The following is a 21,266-nucleotide window of genomic DNA, read 5'->3' on the forward strand; positions in this document are numbered from 1 at the left end:
TTATCTGTGAAGTGGCTCTTTCTTCATTAGGTTGTTCTGAGAGTGAATGAGATGATGCATGAAGCCCGGCAGCACATTCCGAGTGTATAATAACATTCCGAGTGTATAATAAAGGCTCAGTAAGGTCAATAAGTGAATTAATGAACTCACATCACTGGTAACCCCCAGAGGGGACTCAGGCTCCACTGTTTTTCTTAAACAAAAATACTGAAATCCAGGCTGGGCGCAGTGGCTCACACCAGTAGTCCCAACACTGGAAAGCTGAGGCAGGAGGATTACTTGAGCCCAGTAGTTCAAGACCAGCCTGGGCAACACAGTGAGACCTTGTCTCTTAACAAGTCCAAAGGGAATCATGGCCTCAACAATTCCAGTACAGCTCAACAGTTAACTGCCCATGCTCTTTTCCTTAATGCTGTACAACCTCCCTGGGGTTTCTCCTTCTTTGGCAAGTGAGAGGCGTGCCCCTCAGCACCGGCTGAGCACACCGGGCTTGAATTTTAAAAAGGGGGAAGCCTCGGGGCACGGTGGCTCACGCCTGTAATCCCAGAACTTTGGGAGGCCGAGGCAGGCGGATCACTTGAGGTCAGAGTTCGAGACCAGCCTGGGCAATATGGTGAAACCCTCATCTCTAGGAAATAATTTCTAAAATAAGCCGGGTGTGGAGGCGTGCGCCTGTACTCGGGGAGGCTGAGGCATGAGAATCGTTTGGGCCCAGGGGTCGAGGCTGCGATGAGCGGTGATCGCTCCACTGCACTCCAGCCTGAGCGACAGTGAGAGACTCTGTCTCCAAAAAAAAAAAAAAAAAAAAAGAAGAACAAGTAAAAGCTCTCGGAGCGACTTTCCCTTGGATAAGGCAGGCACACGCTAAGTCCCCTCCCCATCGGGGACCTTGGGGACAAACAGGACGGTGAGCATTTCCCTCCCCCGTGCCCGTTCGGTCACTGCCACGGGCTGTACACCGGCGGGGGAAGGACGGGGGCGGGGGCGCGAGGAGGAAGGGCTAACCAGCCTGCTTCTCAGCCCCTGCCCGAGACGGAGGCGGTGCCCGGGGCGGGCCAAGCGTGACCGCGGGTCGGCGGGGCGGGTTTAAGAGCGCGGCGTGCGCGCCCGGCCCGCGCCCGCTCCCGGCCGCGGCACAGCAGCCTTGGCGCCCCCCGCGCCGCTGCCCCCGCCCCGCCGTCGCCGCCGCAGCCAGGAGCCGCCGCACCATGCCCCGCATAGATGCGGACCTCAAGCTCGACTTCAAGGATGTCCTGCTCCGACCTAAGCGGAGCAGCCTCAAGAGCCGAGCCGAGGTGGGGGCCGTTCGGAAGTCGCAGTGGGGCTGGGATTTTTTTTACCGGGTGGCGCCGGGCAAGTGGGTGGAAGGGGGGTGGCACGGGGTTACCCTGCCTGCTTTGGTGTTTGAGGCTGGGGCGCTACATCCCTGTTCCCCCGCCCCAGCACCTGCCGGGACGTGAGGTGTCTTTAAGGGCGGTGATACGGGGGCCCTTGAAATTCTCTACACGTCGGTCCCGTTAGGTGGCCTGGGGGAAGTTTACAATGAAACTTGACCACAGATGAGCAGAGATCCAGTGGCCAGTTGGTTTAGAAGGAATGGGGGTATGAGGGCGCATATTGCAAGAAAAGGAAACTGGAGCTAGAGAAGAGAGGACGACAAAAACAACTGCAGATCCCGGTGATTTTTGGCAGCGTCTCCTAGTGCTGAGAATTGCTGCTGCTTTCGCTTCAGGTCCAGCGGTGGAACTTAGTGAATGCGTCTGAAAAAACAGGAGAACCCAGGGCACAAGTTCAGTGTTTCCTTTCGGAGTTTGGCGGCCTTGCTGGCAGTGGGGCTTGGAGACTCTGCGGTCCTGGACAGTCCGCAGTCCCAGCCTAGCCCTGGAGAAGCGGAAAGCTTTGGGGTGGGAGAGGTGGGGGCGAATTGGAAGCCTCGGGCATTTCCCTGGTTCTGCCTGGATGTACTCAAATCCTAAGGAACAGGTGAAGACCAGACTGGAAATAGCCTGGGGCTGGGGGAAGGGAGGTCAGCCCCTGAAGGATAAACTAGTTGCACTGAAAGGCAGAGTGCCCCGGGGTGGTGTGCGCTGGTGACTGTGGCTTTGCTGAGAGCTGGAGCGGAAGGTGAGGAAACTGGACACGGCTGAAGGAGTAAACACTAGGAGGCTGGGCCAACCTGCACAGCTCTGTCCGTCCGGCTCCACAAACAAGACCATAAATAAATCCCCTCAGCAAAGAAGTCCGCTGCCCACTCCGGTGACAGGCCTAACTGCAGTGCCTGGGGCTGCCAGCCGAGGGCTTGCTTGGATTGGGGAAGCCTCCGCGTTAGCCAATGACTAAACCAAGGGGCCTTCTGTAAGCGGCAGCATTGGCTGGCTGGAGCCCGGCAGGACTGGAGGAGGTGAGGGAGCAATGATTAAAGCTTATCACCCCAGATTGGGTGACCCTGTGCCTGTCCCTCATGACCTTTCAGGTGCTGAAGAGGGGGCCTCTCATGGAACAAAAACAGTTTGGAGGGCAGGCCTGGGTCTCTGGAAGCATGAGCTGTAGCCAGTACCTAAGGCAAGACCAAGATGAAATACCGGGATTCTGGATATGCTAATAATTTGGTGGCCTCAATATTCTTTAAATATTCAAAATGTATTTAGAAGAGAGAAACTTATTTTTCAGAAAATTGGATGTTCAAAACAAAGATATACCTATTTTCTGAACCAGAAAACATGTTGAGAAGGTAAAATATTGAACATAAATGTAATAGGGCCAGGCACAGTGGCTCACACCTGTAATCCCAGCACTTTAGGAGGCTGAATTGGAAGGATTGCTTGAGGCCAGGAGTTTGAGACCAGCCTAGGCAACATAGCAAGACCTCAGCTCTACAAAAATTTAAAAAATCAGCCAGGGCAGTTGTGCACACCTGTAGTCCCAGCTACTTGGAAGGCTGAGGTGGGAGGGATGGCTTGAGCTCAGGAGTTGGAGATTACAACAGAAATTTAAAAAATTAGAGCGGTGGTATACACCTGTAGTCCCAGCTACTTGGAAGGCTGAGGCGGGAGGATGGCTGGAGCCCAGGAGTTAGAGATTACAACAAAAATTTTAAAAATTAGAGCTATGGTGCACACCTGTAGTCCCAGCTACTTGGAAGGCTGAGGCGGGAGGATGGCTTGAGCCCAGGAGTTGGAGGTTACAGTGGGCTATGATGGTGCCACTGCACTTCAGCCTGGGCAACCCTGTCTCTAGAGCTAAAATGAAATTTATGTAATAGAATGAATTACTCCTCAGAGAATACTATCACATCATGCGACAATGTCATGCAACACTTGGCTTCACAATTTGGGCAGATTGTAACTACTAATGTTCCAGTTTGGGATGGCACCTTTGCAATCTTCATGTACACATTGCAGTGAGAACTCAGTGCCCTTGAGATGTCTTTTTTATATTTTCACGTTCGTGGGAGTTTGCAGCCATGGGCCTGGAGACTGAAGTTAACCAGCATTGCGTTTCTAATCGGTTGCCGTGATGGTTTAGCTCCCTGGTGCGTGAGGCTCTTGCCTGGCCGACCACCCCCATGATCTGACTTTACTTGCCTCAGTGGCGTTGAGGATCTAGTTAGGCCTCCCTAATCCCCTCTTAATGTTTTCTCAGTTTGCTTGTTGATGCCTGAAATTTTTCATAGGCAGATAAAAACTTTTCCTTGCACAATCAGAAGCTTAAAATGTGTGCATCCTGGCAGAAGTAATATCTGGAGGCAAATTGGAAACTGAACGGTAGATGACCGACATTGAGCCTGACAGTGGATTTGTGTGGAGCCAGGAAAGAGAACGTACACCCTGGGAGTAGAGTCTGGCTGGGGGAGGAGGGTTTTGACAGCTGATGATGGGCTTATCCTCGTGACAGTTTTGCAAGAGCCAGGCCCAGCAATGGATCGTCAGGCTATAAGCAGGAAACGGACAGTAAGAGTGATCTCCCCCTCAGAAGCTTCAGGACTCCTGCAAGGACATTTCCACCAGCCTCCCATGAATGAACATGAATGAAATGAATCTGAGGTCACCTCTGAGAGGCAAAGAATACAGGTAGCAGTGGCCCAGGTGGCCTTAGCCTGGATTCTCTAGGGAGGCATTCATCTCTCAAATGTCCAGCCCCTGGCATGGAAGAATAAAGCTCCACAGGGTCATGTGGGGACATTTGGATAATCTTTTTCTGAGAAGTAATGAGTTTGTGGATTGAGACAAGACCTTTGTTTTCATCTGATATGCTGGGGAGCCTGCATTCTCCCTGAGTGTTTTCTTCCTTAGAACCCATTTCTGGCTTAAATATTCTACCCTAGTCTTTAAGCTAGTAAGAATGTGCAATGGTGTCATTTTGGCTCAGCACAACCTCTGCCTCCCAGGTTCAAGCGATTCTCCTGCCTCAGCCTCCCAAATAGCTGGGATTATAGGCATGCGCCACCACACCCGACTAATTTTGTATTTTTAGTAGAGACAGAGTTTCTCCATGTTGGTCAGGCTAGTCTCGAACTCCCGACCTCAGGTGATTCGCCCACCTCAGCCTCCTAAAGTGCTGGGATTACGCACCTGGAAATTTCTCCTTTTTATAAGAACAACAGTCATATTGGACTAGGGCTCACCCTCTTGACCTCACCTTAGCTTGATCATTTGCAGTGACCCTATTAACTAACTAAGGTCCCATTTACAGGTACTGGAGGTTAGGACTTCAACATTTTTTGTGGGGGGAGACATAAATCAACCCATAACAGTCTTTGTAAATTTTGCTTTGGAAAATTAAAGAGTTTGGCGCTGTTCTGAGTCATGAATGCATTAGAATCGCCTAGGGAAACACTCCAAAATACACATGTGTCCAGCACAAAGGTGGTGATTCATGAAGTTTGAGGCAGCTGGAGCACGAGTATTTTGGAACCACTTCTAAGAGGATTCTGATGGGTACCCGGGTGTGCTGGACCAGCCTCTGAAGCCCTTTCCATTTGTGGAACCCTGCGGCTTGCTGGTAGCACTGCAGCTGGGCATGAGCTTCTCACGAGCCTGATAACTGAGGGTGAGGCTTTCAGGGCTTGGATGCACATTCAGAAGTCTGGGCTGGGGCCACCAAACACTGCAAAAGGCTGGAGGCCAGAACACAGTATTCTTACCTTTTAGCCAGGCATTAGTTTATCCTACGCAATTTGAGCTACTAGAACTACAAAGTTGGAAGACGTTGTCCCTATACTCAGACAGGTGTTACAGATAATGAGCAATCTATATAATTATGTAATAAAATACAATACATAAAAGAATTGCTTTACTCGGTGCCATCCGTAGATCTAGGAAAAGGAGCCTCTGACCTGGGTCCCCTGTCTGCCCCCCTAATTGCATCCCTTCTCACCAGGCAGGGCCTGTGGGCTATGCTGTTCCTTAGGCCGTGCTCTAAGTACTCGGGATCCTGGATATCCTTCCCCAAGTGACTTTGAGCTGACTCTAAGGCCTGCATGGGCTTCTTGCCCTGGTATGTTTCCAAGGGCCACCCATGATGCTGTTGTGCTCATCTCCAACCCAGAGTGGGCAAGTGGCAGTTGTTTATGGAAAAGTACGTGGGTATGCACAGAGCTTTATGTGCAGACTGAAGGTGGGGGGCTGTTCCTCTGTGCATACATAAGGATTTAGGTGAGAAGGGAAGAGGGGCAGACTGGGTCCCAGGGCCATCTCCCCACCACCATTTTCTGATGCCTTTCTGGTTGTGAATGAAATTTTTTTTTTTTTAGGGTAGGAGGTTAGAACCTATTTTGTGTAGCAGTTTGTTCGTTGGACTTATTACATTGAATTATTTAGGAATGTGGTAGGTGGGCCTCTATTTGTACTTTTTTTTTTTTTTGAGACAAAGTCTCACTGTCACTCAGGCTGGCATGCAGTGGCATGATCATGGCTCACTGCAGCCTCAGTCTCCCATGTTCAATCAATCCTCCCACCTCAGCCTCCTGAGGAGCTGGGACTACAGGCTCGTGCCACCCAAGCCTGGCTAGTTTTTTGTATTGTGTGTAGAGATGGGGTTTCACCATGTTGCCCAGGCTGGTCTCGAATTCCTGAGCTCAAGTGATCTGCCTGCCTCGGCCTCCCAAAGTACTAGGATTACGGGTGTGAGCTACCATGCCGGTCCATTTACACTTTTGAGCCCCTGACATGTTGGGTGGCAGGACTGGTTTTAATGAAGGCCTGTTAGAGAGCAGCAGAGATGTGTGTTAGCAGATGGGGGAGGAGACTTTGTTACTTTTTGTTCCCTTTCAGGTCAGGCTTAGACAGGGAATCAAATCTATATTTGGCGTACTGGCCGGCTGTGCCAGACTAAGTGCCAAGTGCTGTTCCTGTGAGGCTGAAATATTTAAAATATTTATCTCTGCTAGTGAACCACTGGCCTGGGTTATGTGTGTGTGTCTGGGCGGATAAAGTTGGGGAAGATCACTTTATTTCTCATTCTTAGAATTAATGGTGGCAAAGAGCTAGCTCATAAAAAGGACTGGAAATGAGGGGAAGCGTTTACTGTTAAGGCTGCCCTTTTCCATGAAGAGCTCTGCGTTTTGTGTCCTGCTGATAGGTTTTGGCGTGCCAAGAAAAGCCCATTGTGATCTCAGCCGGGTGCACAGTGTAGCAGCTAGCCCCATGCCTGTTGGAGGATAGAAGAGTAATTTGAGACCAAGGAATTCTGATTGTTTCAAGCCTGCCAAGCCAAATGTTAGAGAGCCATTAGCCGCATACAGGGTTGCCATGGGTAGATCCCTTCAGTTCTCTTTCAGAATGTCGCTATAACGTGCTCCACTGAAGTATAACCCAGAGTCATCAGGAAGGAAGTGGAGAAAGGGATGCGCCGCTGCGCGTAGGTTCGTGCCCTTCCAGCATCTCATTTCTCCTCGCTGATTGCTGTGTGAGGCCTGTGCAGTCATGTTTATGACATCATTCACCCAGGATGCCTTCTGGACACAGAATCCTGTGTTGAGAAGCAAGAGAAATGAAAAGGCTTAAGGGGCGGAGCCGTCCCGTGGTGTTTTCTGACTTAATGCTGATTGCAAAGTGAAAGTTGACTCAAGTGAAAAAAATGAGAGGAGTATCCAGGTAAACATGGCAGAAAATGACTCTTGCTGGCGTAATTCATGAAGCCAGGGTTAATGTAGGCTAAGTTACTTCAGAAGCGTAAGATTCACACCTGTGCTTCTCTGGCCAGTTTCCCTTGGGGAGGCACTCACTTCTAATGTGGTTTGTGTCTATCAGAGTCCAGCCAGAGAAACAAACAATGCTGACTGTTTAAAACATGGAATTGAATGCGGGGCATCCTCACACAACTGAGGATATTGAGGCACCCCAGAGATCAGCAACAGCAAGAAGCCATCCCTACCTTAGGGCGAGGGTCGGAGGGAGAAGACAGTGCTCTGGAGCCCAGGAAGGGACCGGGCTTGTTTCGGGAAAGCTGGAACGAGGAATACGCAGGCCTCTCTGGTCAGAGGATCCAGGCCTGGAGGCGACACAGCTGCTCTGGAGAAGCTGCCTAAGGCAGCGGGGTTCTGGGAGAACTACCCTGACTTCCCCCCACCGCTGCCTGCCACTGTCCTCCAGTTTCCCATCCAGTGTCCTCCATTGACCAATCCCAGCCAGAAATGAACTTGAGAAGTGGAACCTGTAACAGGTAGCCTTCCTGGGATAAGAGCAGGCTGAGGATGGTGGGTGGGTAGACAGGCTGGCATCTGCCCTGGGTCAGAGAAGTAATTCGGACTCTTCCAGCTCTTGGTGAGTGCCTGGCTCTATCTGGCACGTGGCTTCTGTCAAGCCCACCCTTCTGGCTGTGTTGTTCTGGATTGCCGATAGCAGGGTTAGTCCTACATGCCCTGATCTTGAAGTTACAGAAGAATTGGAGCCCCCGCGCCCACCCCTCTGCCCCCCAGCTGCTTGCAAGTCAAAGGAACAAGTGTTGATATGCGGGAACATGTGGTTGCAATGTACTTTCCACCAGCTTTTTGAAAGATCCTCATAATTAAAGCAGCCGTGGAGGGTAAAAGGCAAAGGGATTAATGGCGTGGTGCTCACTGCAGGGCAAACTTGGAGTGGGCTCTAGGTGAAAGGTAAGAAGTGAAGGGATTGTTCCAGGACGAGGGCCATGGTTGGCAAGGAAGAGTGGAGCAGGTGTTCCCAGGAGGGGAATGGTTTCCATAGAGCTTGGAGGTGGGGTGAAGATAACATGTACGAGGGTCTTTAGGGATGCGGCTAGAAGGCGGCAGTGGGGTTGGAGAGGCTGGGAAAGGAGGAGAGAGCTTCTGATTCTGAGGCTTGTCTCGATGGTGGAATTTCCAGTGCCTTCTGCTGGTGCTTGAGCAAGGAAAGTGAGGAGCCCATTTCAGCTTTTGCACCTGAATCCAGTGCCTTACCTGGTTTCCTTTGCGACTCTGGTGTCTTTGGAATACCTGTCTTTGACCCCTAAGAGAATCCAGGGACCTTTGTGTTGTTCTTACTCACTCCAAACTCCAGAAATTCTGCACATTTCACATAAGAGCAAAGCACTCATATCTTCCCACCCCCCCTTTTTTTTGTTTTTGCCAACAGGTGGATCTTGAACGCACCTTCACGTTTCGAAATTCAAAGCAGACCTACTCAGGGATTCCCATTATCGTGGCCAACATGGACACTGTGGGCACATTTGAGATGGCAGCTGTGATGTCACAGGTGAGGCGGTAGGCTTTTGTTTTTTTCCTTCGCTGCTCACAACATGGACATGTTATCAGGAGCCCCCCCCTGGCTTTATAGACAGGGAAGAGTAGAAATGTGAGATGCTTTGGGTCATTCTCTGTCTTTCCTTTCAATCAGAAAGTAGACAGTGTCTGGATTTTGTGTTCAGTGAGATGGTCTAGATCTGCATCCATTGCTTCCATGAATATGACTGTGATGGTTTTGGAAATTAGAGATACAAAAAGAAGCTAGACAACATGAAGAGTGCCATATTGCAGAAAAGTGACAACCCCTTTAAAATTAAGGCAGAGCTGTTTTGTATGCAGTCTGTGCTGCAGCATTTACTGTATAATTATGTCGAATACATGTATCGAGTGCTTATGTGCAAAACACTGCAGATAATGTATTTCTTTTTTTTTAGATGGAGTCTTGCTCTGTCGCCCAGGCTGGAGGGTGGTGACACAATCTTGGCTCACTGCAACATCCGCCTCCCTGGTTCAAACGATTCTCCTGCCTCAGCCTCCCAAGTAGCTAGGATTACGGGCACATGCCACCAAACCCGGCTAATTTTTGTATTTTTAGTAGAGATGGGGTTTCACCATGTTGGCCAAGCTGGCCTTGAACTCCTGACCTCAGGTGATCCGCCTGCCCCAAGTGCTGGGATTACAGGTGTGAGTTACTGTGCCTGGCCTGTATCTCTTAATTCTGGACACAGCTCAACAAGATAGGTTCCTTTTACAGATGAGGAAACTGAAGCAGAGAGGAGAGGGGTAGGTCACTTGCCCTAGGCCCTCAGCCAGATAGATGCAGAGAGAGAATCAGGATTCCAACCCAAACTGACTCTTGAATCTAAGGAATTTACCCCTCAACTTAAATGGACAGATCACAGTACAAGCTCAAGGTCTCTTTTAGTCAACTACAACAGCCTAATTTTCCATAAAGAGGGGTTAATATCCTGGCTTTGGCTGGGTGTAGTGGCTCACACCTGTAATCCCAGGATTTGGGGAGGTGGAGGCAGGCGGATTGCTTGAGCTCAGGAATTCAAGACCAGACTGGGCAACATGGCAAAGCCTCATTTCTATAAAAAAAAAAAAATATGAAAATTGGCTCGGTGTGGTGGCATGATGAGCCTATCGTCCCAGCTACTTGGGAGGCTGAGGTGGGAAGATCACTTGAGCTGGGAGGCAGAGGTTGCAGTGAGCCAAGATGGCGCCACTGCACTCCAGTCGGGGTGACAGAGCAAGACCCTGTCTCAAAAAAAAAAAAAAAAAAAAAACCGAAAAAACAAAACTCATTGTGTAGATCAATCTGAGAAGTACTGTTTGTTAAAATACAATTTAAAAACAGATTAAAAATAGTGTCCTGGCTTTGGGAAAAATAAAGGAAAACCCGTTTGGGCAGGACCTTTATGGGTGAGGGCCAGAGCATCTTCTGCATCCTAGATGTGGAATGTCTGCTCTACTCAGGGGTTCTGTCTTTCCTGTGGATAATGCCTGCCAAGTGAAAAGGTAAATCCAATTAGTTGAGAGAGCTTCTCACTGTGGGCAGCAAGTCTAACCACAGGAGGTGCTGAGATTCATTATTAGCCAGCGATTCGAAGGAAAAGATTCTCAAATAAATTATGAGCTCCCAAAATGGAGTAGGGGTGGTCTGTCAGATTCCATGATCACTTGCATTGTCTGTCAGACCTCAGCCCCTACTGAGCATTGGGCCAGAGGCTAATACATTAATTGCTAAGGAACTGGTATTTTTTTTCCCTGCTTTGCTCTGTCATCAGCCATTGCTACTGATGGATTATGTGTTAGTATAAAAGTGAGGGGAACCAGGGAGCAATCAATTCTGATTAATTAACATAATAGGTTATAGTCCAGGAAAAACCTAGAACTTGCTGTGCTCTTCCCATTTTCCTAGGAAGTCTCCCTGCTAACGGAATAGCGTAGTCTGGCGTAGCTAACCATGGATGGCTACTGTGAATTTCCTGTTTCTAGGATCCGTAGAACTAGTGCAGGTTACTAAAGTCATAGAAGTTTAGGATGAGAAGTTGTAGATGGGGACATAGGTAGCCCCAGAGAAGTTAGGTGGGAGGCTTCTGTTAAAGGGCAAGGTGTACAATCTCCATAGTCAGATCCGAGTTTGACTCTGGCCTTCGTCTGTCTCTTCCTAGCCATGCATGCAGTTGTTAAATTTTGTAATTTTTTTTTTTTTTGAGACCGAGTTTTGCTCCTGTTGCCTAGGCAACAAGGCAGTGGTGCCATCTTGGCTCACTGCAACCTCCGCCTCCCAGGTTCAAGTGATTCTGCTGCCTCAGCCTCACGAGTAGCTGGGATTACAGGCACTCCACCATGCCTGGCTAATTTTTTGTATTTAGTAGAGATGGGGTTTCACCATGTTAGTCAGGCTGGTTTTGAACTCCTGACCTCAGGTGATTCACCCACCTCACCCTTCAAAAATGCTGGGATTACAAGTATACACCATCGCGCTCAGCAAATTTTGTAGGTTTTATTTGTTTTTTGTTTTTTAAATAGACATGGGGGTCTTGCCATGTTACCAGGCTGGTCTCGAACTCCTGGGCTTAAGTGATCCTCCTGCCTCGGCCTCCTAAAGTGTTGGGATTACAGGCGTAGGCCACCATGCCTGGGCAATTTAAATCTCTTAAGCTCCATTTATGCTCGTGAAGCTAATAATGCTGTTCAAAGTTGTTCCAAAAATTAAATGATATGTGGAAAAGACTGACACAAAGCAGGTCAGCAGGTCATAAATGCTGGGGCAATAGTCATAGATTTAGGGTTATACTTTATGTAATTCCCACCGTCAAGAATACCAACTGCCCGATGGATTTACCTTGCAGCAAGAAGTGTTCAGGTTGTGAACACAAGAGAAACTCTCAGGGGTAAGGTGGGGTTCTTCAGGGTTGGCTAAGCAGAAGTTTGCGTTAGGATGGTCCTTCTCCTGGGCGGGGGACCTGCTGCCTGGTTTTCTCTTTGGACCATCTGTGCTGCTTTTGGCCTAATACAGGTGTGGGTGGGAGCCTGGGTGGGCTGGGCAGGGCTCTGAGAATTGTCTTTTATCCCTCTCCTGCCTCCTGGCAGAGCCTCCGTAGTCCTGAATGCAGTATTGTCTAACCAGATTAGAATGGGAAACAGGGTTTTATGATTTCAGTGGTTGTACCTTTGTCTGGTTTTGGCTGCTAGGAGCATATTCAAAGCAAATTAAGCATGGATGGCAGGAACGCTGATGCCTTTGTCTTGTTGGATCACCACCTCCAGATGGAGGAGGGAGGGGGGCTCTCACTTGGCTTCCCATCCTAATGGTGCTGTTTTGTTTCCTAGCACTCCATGTTTACAGCAATTCACAAGCATTACTCCCTGGATGACTGGAAGCTCTTTGCCACAAATCACCCAGAATGCCTGCAGGTACGACTACAGCCTGGTTATCAATTAGCAGTGTAGCAGGGGGAGCAAAATCTTCAGAGCTGTCAAGAGGATTTCAGTCAGTAGCAGAGAGACATTGAGAGTTCGGTGTTTCTCTAGCCCTGTGCCATTGCCAGGGATTTGCTGAGAAAACTTGTTTCCATATTGTGTTATTAAAATACTAGGATTTATCTGTAAGAAATGTCTGTTTTCCCTTGAAAGATGAAGTGTTATATCCCAAGAGCTTGGGGAAGACCTGTGTTTCCTGCCAGCTAATTCAAGGTAGAGCCTGTCTTTTGGCTGTAGAAAAAACTTCTGAGTAAAACAAGGTGTTTTAGAGTTGAGTAAACATTATTCCCACCAAGATGGCTGTCATCAAAAAGACAGATAATAGCCAGGCACCATGGGTCATGCCTGTAATCTCAGCGCTTTGGGAGGTTGAGATGGGAGGATTGCTTGAACCCAGGAGTTCAAGGCCAGCCTGGTTAACATAGTGAGACCTCCATCTCTATTTAAAAAAAGACAATAATTGTTGTTGAGGATGTGGAGAAACTGGAACCCTTGTTCACTGCTGGGAATGGAAAATGGTGCATGCAGCTGCTTTGGAAAACAGTTGTCAGTTCCTGGAACATTAACCATAAGAGTTACCATGTGACCCAGCAATTCCATTTCTAAGTGTAGACTCAACAGAAATGCACACATTTCCGCAGAAAAACTTGTACATGAATGTTCATAGCAGCGTTATTCATAATAGCCCAAAGTAGACTCAACCCAAATGTCTATCAGTGGGTGAAAGGACATACAAAATAAGGTATAGCCATACAATGGAATATTGTTCAGCCGTAAGAAGGAGTCAAGGTCTGATACAGGCTACAGCATGGACGAACCTTGAGGACATTTCACCAAGTGAAAAGGCCAGAAGCAGCCGGGTGCGATGGCTCATGCTTGTAATCCCAGAACTTTGAGAGGCCGAGTTGGGTGGATGACTTGAGGTCGGAAGTTTGAGATCAGCCGGCCCAACGTGGAGAAACCCTGTCTTTACTAAAAATACAAAATTAGCCAGGTGTGGTAGCGCATGCCTATAATCCCAGCTACTTGGGAGGCTGAAGCAGGAGCATTGCTTGAACCCGGGAGGTTCAAGTGGAGGTTGCAGTAAGCCAAGATCATGCCATTGCACTCCAGCCTGGGCAACGAGAGAGAAACTCTGTCTCAAAAAAGAAAAAAAAAAGAAAAGGCCGCACGCAAAGGCCATAGCATCTATGATCCTATTTCTAGGAAATGTCTAGAATAGGCAAATCTAAGCCATAAAATAGATTAGTGGCCTGAGGGGCTGAGGAAGTGTGGGGAGGGAATGTGGTTAAAGGGTATGGGACTTTCTTTGGGAGGAATATGAAAATGTTCTAAAATCGATCATGATGGTTACAGAACTCTGAATGTACTAAAAATCATCAAATTGTGCATGTTGAATGGGTATGGCATGTCATTGTATTTCAAAAAGCTGTTAAAAACCCAAGCATTTTAAAAACAACAAAAAGCCCTGCTGCAACATGCCTGCACCTTCTCCTGCGACATTCAGGGGATTCTGAGCCGAAGCCACAGGCAGGTCTCCCTGGGTTAGAGGTGCTCCCTGCTGGTCAGATCATTTATGATTGGAAAATGACTTCAGATTGTACCGTTTTCAAGGACTCACTGGCTTTTTGTTGTTGTTGTTACTGTGCTTTAATTATGTGGGGATTTTGATTAGTGAAAACGTGGTTTTGGAGATAAAATAATTCTGACTCAATAGTAAGTCCTTTATTTTTGCCATATTGTGTTCAACTGAATTATGCTTGTTTTCACTTTCTTCTGTTTTTCTCTATAAGTTTGGGAATAATGATATTCTTTTTTTCTTTTTCTCAGACCTCCCTCCAACTTCTTTTATTGTTTTTTTGAGGCAGAGTTTTGCTCTTGTCACCCAGACTGGAGTACAGTGGCGTGATCTCGGCTCACTGCAACCTCCACCTCCCGGGTTCAAGTGATTTTCTTGCCTCAGCCTCCTGAGTAGTTGAAATTACAGGCATGCACCACTTAGCTCGGCTAATTTTTTGTATTTTTAGTAGAGATGAGGTTTCACCATGTTGGCCTCAAGTGATCCACCCACCTTGGCCTCCCAAAGTGCTGGGATTATAGGCGCGAGCCAACACTCCTGGCCTCCCTCCACCTTCTTTAAGGGAGCTTTTGGCAATGTATTGTTAACTGGAACTGTGGCCTTCATTACCAAGTGTGATACATCGACTTACTACACAGCCCGCCGCCAAATAAAAGGCAAATTCAAAAGGGATAATGTTAAAAACTTAGTAGCAGTGAGAGAAGGCGACCAATCTCGAGTTCCATGTAGTGTACTTTAACAGAAACGAAGTAAGATTTAAAAAAAGCAGAGCTCTAGTGGGAGGGAGAGTGGGCTTGTGTGGATTGGGCTGGCACAGGGCAGAGCTGTGAACCACGAGGCCCAGGCGTGAATGCACAGAGAAGGCTGGAGTAAATATGTGTGATGTTAACCATCAGCTCACACTCAGTCTCTGCGCTGCACTACATTGTTATGATTTGGGGGAATAACATAAAGGATATTAAGATAGATCACTCATATGTGGCCCAGGATTTTGGAGATAAGAGTTAAAATATAAACAATCCATGTCTTAGTTTCACTGAGGCATAAATTAGTGAAAACAAGTCCTTTCCCAAGGGGCAGATGTTCAGAGAAGGGAGAGGTGTGAGGTGCCAGGGCACTGGTGGAAGTTAAGGGACAAGGGTGTTATAGGGGAGGATGTGGTCGCTTCAGATTTAAAAATGTACAAGTGCAGTTGTGAAAGATTACGTCAGGCTTGTTTGTTTTCACACCTTGGGAAATTTTATCCCTTTAATAGGAAAACAGATTTGCAGTTCTGTGTAGAGGTTGAGATTTGCGTGCTGTATTAGGCTGTTCTTGCATTGCTTTAGAGAAATACCTGAAACTGGGTAATTTATAAAGAAAAGAGGTCTAATTGGCTAATGGTTCTGCAGGCTGTACAGGAAGCATACCGCCACCCATCTGCTATTGAGGAGGCCTGGGGAAGCTTCCAATCATGGTGGAAGGCGAAGTGGGAGAGAGAGAGAAAGAGAGGATGGGAGGTCACATGCTTTTAATGACCAGATCTCCTGTGAACTCAGACCTAGAGATCACCAAAGGGATGGCCCAAGCCATTCATAAGGGATCCACCCCCATGACCCAGACACCTCCCACCAGGCCCCACCTCCAGCACTGGGGATCATATTTCAACATGAAATTTGGGTGAGGACAATATCCAAACTACGTCACATGCTGCACTATTATTTTATTGGGAGTGAAACTCAAAATAGAAAGGAGTTTATCAGAGGCATTTCAGACATCTTCCCCTCTCTTGCTCCCCAAGCAAGGCACTTAGGGTGAAGGCCACAGCTTTCATGTGGGGAAGCCCGAGTTGATTGCCATTTCTCCTTCCTGGAAACTTTCTAGTTCTTGCACATTGTCCTCCCTTGAGTTTCCCTGATATGACACAGCCATGCCAGTAGTTTTCTTTTTTTGGCAGAGGGGGATGGGATCTCACTCTGTTGCCCAGACTGGAGTGTTGCCCAGACTGGAGTGCAGTGGCACGATCTCGGCCCACGGCAACCTCTGCCCCCCGGGTTCAAGCTATTCTCCTGCCTCAGCCTCCTGAGTAGCTGGGATACAGGCACCTGCCACCATGCCTGGCTAACTTTTGTATTTTTAGTAGAGACAGTTTCAACATGTTGGCCAGGCTGGTCTCGAACTCCTGACCTCAGGTGATCCACCTGCCTCAGCCTCTCAAAGTGCTGGGATTACAGGCATGAGCCACCGCACTTCGCTAATTTTTGTATTCTTAGTAGAGACGGAGTTTCACCATCTTGGCCAGGCTGGTCTCAACCTCCTGACCTCTCACCAGATCTGCCGGCCTTAGCCTCTCAAAGTGCTAGGATTACAGCATGAGCCACCGTGCCTGGCCAAAGTTTAGATAATTTAATGAATGAATCCCTTTTACCTCTGCTGTTGTATGTGTCTTGAGCAGGTGCATTGTGCATTTGATTAGGGTAGACCTAAAAGGGTTATTGTACTGTCCCAGAATAGGTGCATAGATGGAGCAGGGTCTGATGTCTGAATGCTACTGTTCATGCCTGTCTTCTTGGTTTATTTTGGTGTAGCACGTAGCCGTGAGTTCCGGCAGTGGGCAGAACGATCTGGAAAAGATGACCAGTGTCTTGAAAGCTGTGCCACAGGTTAAGTTTATTTGCCTGGATGTGGCCAATGGGTATTCAGAACATTTTGTGGAATTCGTGAAACTCGTCCGTGCCAAATTTCCTGAACACACCATTATGGTAAGTACGGTAGAATATTACGGTAGAACATTCTCAAAATGGGGAAGCCACGAGGGTTCAATGTGTCGGGGGAGCTGTATTCTCTTCAGACATTTTGGTGCTTCTTTGGTCAAAGATTAATTGAGGATCATTTGGGAAAGGATAGGTAGCCGCTGTGGAAGATCTGAAAACTAGCTTTCCTCTATAAATAATAAAAGCCCCATCAACTTCGTAGGATGTTGGCTCCAGTTTTTCCTAAGTATTATCACGTTTCTTACTATCTGATTTTTTTTTTTTTTTTTTTTTTTTTTTTTTTTTGAGAAGGAGTCTCACTCTGTCACCCAGGCTGGAATGCAGTGGTGCGATGTCAGCTCACTGCAACCTATGCCTCCCCGGTTTAAGCGATTCTTGTGCCTCAGCCTCCCGAGTAGCTGGGATTATAGGCGCCTGCCACCATGCCTGGCTGATTTTTTGTATTTTTAGTAGAGACTGGGTTGCACCATGTTGGCCAGGCTGGTCTTGAACTCCTGACCTCAGGTGATCCGCCCACCTTGATCTCCCAAAGTTCTGAGATTACAGGTGTGAGCCACTGCACCTGGCCCCATATGATACCTTTAAAAGGGTCTATAGTACTTCTTAACAGAGAGTGTCTTTTAATATTGAAAACATGTGACTGGGTTTGAGTGTCACATATGTAGGTCCTCCATGTCCCACCCCTACTGCCAACGGGAAACTCTGCTGTAGGAGTTGGGAGTCCATGATACGAACATTTCATGACAGTCTACTATCAGTGGCGAATCGGTCGGTGGTATATTTTATCTAGGAGCTTTGTTTCTTGACTTTTCCTGTATTTTCCTAATTACTTGCACCTTAACTAGTTAGAATGTAGATTAGTGACTTTTGGGAAAGATGGATTGGCAGAAAAAGGGATTTAGAAGCTCTAGAGTACAACTTGGGCTTTTGCAAAAACCTGTATTGTAATTAGGCAAGGTTTTGCTAATTCTAATTATGATGGCACATACTGATTGACCACTGGATAATTTAACCCTTCGTTTTTTGAATTTTGAACTTCATTTCTTCTCATATATGTCATCATTGTAAGAAAGTTGGGAGGAAGGAATTGTTACGGAGTAAAGTCTTCTGTTAAAGGACTTCCAAGGATTGTTAAGTATTTTTATGCTTTTCAAACACATAGGAAGAAAGGATCAAGAATTGTTCCAGCCGGGTGCAATGGCTTACGTAATCCCAGCACTTTGGGAGGCTGAGGTGGGTGGATCACCTGAGGTCAGGAATTTGAGACCAGCGTAGCCAACATGGCGAAACCCTGTCTGTACTAAAAATACAAAAATTAGCTGGGCATGGTGGCGGGCGCCTGTAATCCCAGCTCCTCGGGAGGCTGAGGCAGGAGAATCTCTTGAACCCAGGAGCTGGAGGTTGCAGTGAGCCAAGATCACGCCACTGCACTCCAGTCTGGGCAACAGAGGGAGACTCCGTCCCCCAAAAAAAGAAAAAAAAAAAAAAATTGGCCAGGCGCAGTGGCTAACACTTGTAATCCCAGCACTTTGGGAGGCTGAGGTGGGTGGATCACAAGGTCAAGAGTTTAAGACCAGCCTGGGCAAGATGGTGAAATCCTGTCTCTACTAAAAAAAAAAAAAAAAAAAAAAAAAAAAAAGGGACAAAAATTAGCCAGGCGTGGTGGCAGGCAACTGTAATCCCAGCTACTTAGGAGGCTGAGGCAGAGAATTGCTTGAACCCGGGAGGCAGAGGTGGCAGTGAGCCGAGATCTCGCCACTGCACTCCAGCCTGGGTGACAGAGTGAGACTGTCTCAAAAAAAAAAAAAAAAAAAAAAAAAAAAGAATTGTTCCAAGGTCAACCACCTGTACCAGTGTTAGAAGTGGGTTGGGAAATAGAAAAATTCACTGTGTTCTCTGTAATAGAACAGCCAACCTCATTGTTTTTGATGATGTTTGTTGAACACTATTAAATAGTAGGAAATGTATATGTGTTTATTGGCCTCAGCCCTTGGTTCTTGAGACAGAACTCTTAAAACCCTTGTAGATAACGGTGCCCAGAGAATCTTTTGTTCTAATATTTGCTCTTTGATCCTGGTTGCTGACACAGCTTCTAGAACCTTTGTAATTTCCGGAGTGATGAGAGCACCTGGCACAGAGCTTCTGAATCCCTTGGGATTTTCTGGGTGGTAGGAGTAGTTTTTGTTCTAATATTTGATCTTTGACCCTGGTTCCTGACACATGGCTCCTAAATCCTTTGGGATTTCCTGGGTGATAGCAGTGGAGCTGCTCTTGTCCTAACAAGACAACTTTTAATGGGCTCCTGTGTGGGGGTTGGTACCAGATAGACCAAGCTATGATGAGAAGCTTGGAGCTTCCAGCCCCATCCTCCATTTTCCAGAGAGAGGAGAGGGCTGGAAGTAGAGTTAATAATCCATTATGTCTCCTTGATGAGGCCTTCATAGAAACCCCCAAAGTATGGGGTTTTGAAAGCTTCCTGGCTAGTAACACGTCTGCAAGCCTGGAGGGTGGCAGACCCCAGCTCTGTGGGGACAGAAGCTCCTGTACTCCGGACTCTTCAGACCTCACCCTGTGTCTCGCTTCATCAGGCTGTTCATCTGTATCCTTCATCATAGCCTTTATTAATATGATAAACTGGTAAACGTTCCATAAGTGGTAATCCTTTATATCTTTTGATCTTCTTTTTCTTGATAGTATATTTGAGATTCACCACGTTGCTTTATGTCAGCTGTGTATGTATATTTCTTGGTTCCTGGAGCTAATCTTTAATATCATTTCCTGGAGCTAATCTTTAATATCATTTCCCAGATACCTCACTTGCTGTTTTTCCTTCTCTTTACTTTCCAGCTGGTTGTATCACTGTTAAACTCACTCCTTAATGCTCTTTGTCTGTTTGGCCTGCCATCATAAAATACCATAAACCGACTGGTGTATAAACAACAGAATGTAATTTCTCACAGTTCTGTGATTTTGGACAGAAATCAAAATCAAGATGTTGGCTGATGTAGTGTCTGGTTTCACCGTTACTCATAGGTGGTGCCTTCTTGCTGCGTCTTCATACGGTGGAAGAGGCATTCAGGCTCCTTGGAACCTCTCTTGTGAGGGCACTAATCCCATTCATGAAGGCTGCACCCTTATGACCTAATCACCTCCCAAAAGCCCCGCCTCCTAATGCCATTGGATTGAAGATTCAGTTTCAGCATAGGAATTTGTGGGGGACACAAACATTCAGCCCATAGCACCCCAGAAATCAGTGTGGGCACATGAGCTGAGTCACACTGGGGAAGTTGCATTCTTTGTGAATCTCACTTTCCTCACCTGTGAAAAGGAGGTTGAGGATCCTCGTGGCTGGAGAATGACTCTGGGGCTCAGATGGGATGCAGTTTTATAACAGCGCTGCCTTCACTAGCAGTTGCTCATCTCTGGTGAGTGTCGTCAAGGGCACCTGCTCTGAGAACTGAGTCAGAGATGGAGAAGAAAGATGGAGGGTAATGTGGGGTTTGTTTTAAGAAGAGAGAGAAAATGTGTGTCACTGTTTAAAATGACGAGTGATAGTGGAAATGTATTAGTGTTCCCAAGCTGTCCATTGCGTTCTCCAGACTGGAGCTGCTGTGGGGTGTAGTTCACAGCTGGGCCTGCTGAGAGCTGCAAGCTGCCTGTTGGACAGTCTAGAGAGCCTGCCTGTCGCCTCTGGAAGGACAAAGACCAGGAAGGAGGGAAGTGCAGGAAGGAGGGGGCTGGGTAAGACGAGGGAAAGGGTGTTGTTACCAGTGTAGAACTTAGGAGTTGCTATGGGGGAGTTAACTGGGAGGGAAGAGAGTGGTTCAGAGTTCCCACAGCTGTCTGGGAAGCCACCAACAGCGAGACCCTCTCCAGCATCTGCTGGCTGGCTGGCCCAGGGGTATGTTTTCATTGCTCTTACTGGTTTCCCCAGCAATGAACAGGAGACTTTGGCAAGGTAGGTGTTTATTCTTAAGCTGCTCTGTGCCTGCAGTGACCCTTGCAATCTGTGATTCATTTGGAAACCTCCAGTACTTTTATGTCCTTGGTTTTTGGTGTTTTTGAAATATAATTTCTCTTATGGCTTTTGGAGGCATAGTGAAGATGCATTCACATTTATCCAGTGTTTTGGAACTGAATGATGTAATATGAGGACTGAGTGTTAGGGAATGGAGTGTTATTACGATCGTTACACTACAGTGAACAGAAAGGATGCTTGCAAACGTTCCAGGCAGAAGCTGGCAGTTCCTGGCCTCTGCACCAGGAGTGAGGGCTTGTCACTCCCTGTGCTCAGTTTCTCCTGGTTTTTTTTCTTGCCTTTCACCTAAGATGAGCCTTGCCACATAGAGGTAGGAGAAGCAGGGATTTCTAGAGAACAACTTTGGCAGAAAAGGTCATATTGAGGGGCTGGCTGATTGAAGAGTATACCAGGTCCTGTGGCCAATTTGCCTGGTGGCTTTCAGCGAGGAAAGAGAATAATGTGTTTTGGGGTACATTCTCAGTACTGTGGGAAAAGGCACTAGCACAGACTAGGCACTTCTTTTTTTAAAAAAAATGTTTGTCGAAACAGAATCTTGCAGTGTTGCCCAGGCTGATCTCAAACTCCCAGCTTCAAGCAATCCTCCTACCTCTGCCTCCTAAAGTGCTGAAATTACAGGCGTGAATCACCATACCTGGCCAGAACTTCTTTTATAATAACAAATCTTTGAGTAGAGATAATAGCGCCTACTTTTGTTGACGTGAAACTTAGTCCTAGAGA

At 47.4% G+C, this 21,266-nt stretch overlaps 1 protein-coding gene across 2 annotated transcripts in view; it reads left to right on the forward strand.

Annotated features, from left to right (window-relative positions):
* The first annotated feature begins 1,006 nt into the window (after positions 1 to 1,006).
* The window catches only part of GMPR (guanosine monophosphate reductase), a 48,173-nt gene continuing 27,913 nt past the window's right edge, over positions 1,007 to 21,266 (forward strand). The window contains exons 1-4 of one of the 2 annotated variants that reach the window (XM_050788043.1): positions 1,007 to 1,295; positions 8,574 to 8,693; positions 12,026 to 12,109; positions 16,322 to 16,495. In XM_050788043.1, the coding sequence (XP_050644000.1) occupies positions 1,209 to 1,295; positions 8,574 to 8,693; positions 12,026 to 12,109; positions 16,322 to 16,495 (465 nt within the window). In that variant the 5' untranslated portion in view covers positions 1,007 to 1,208. Of the gene's footprint in view, positions 1,296 to 7,244; positions 7,663 to 8,573; positions 8,694 to 12,025; positions 12,110 to 16,321; positions 16,496 to 21,266 lie in introns of those variants that run through there. The other variant, XM_050788044.1, reaches the window with a different exon arrangement.

The sequence above is a fragment of the Macaca thibetana genome, chromosome 4, assembly GCF_024542745.1.
Source record: "Macaca thibetana thibetana isolate TM-01 chromosome 4, ASM2454274v1, whole genome shotgun sequence".
NCBI classification, from domain to species: Eukaryota; Metazoa; Chordata; class Mammalia; order Primates; family Cercopithecidae; genus Macaca; species Macaca thibetana.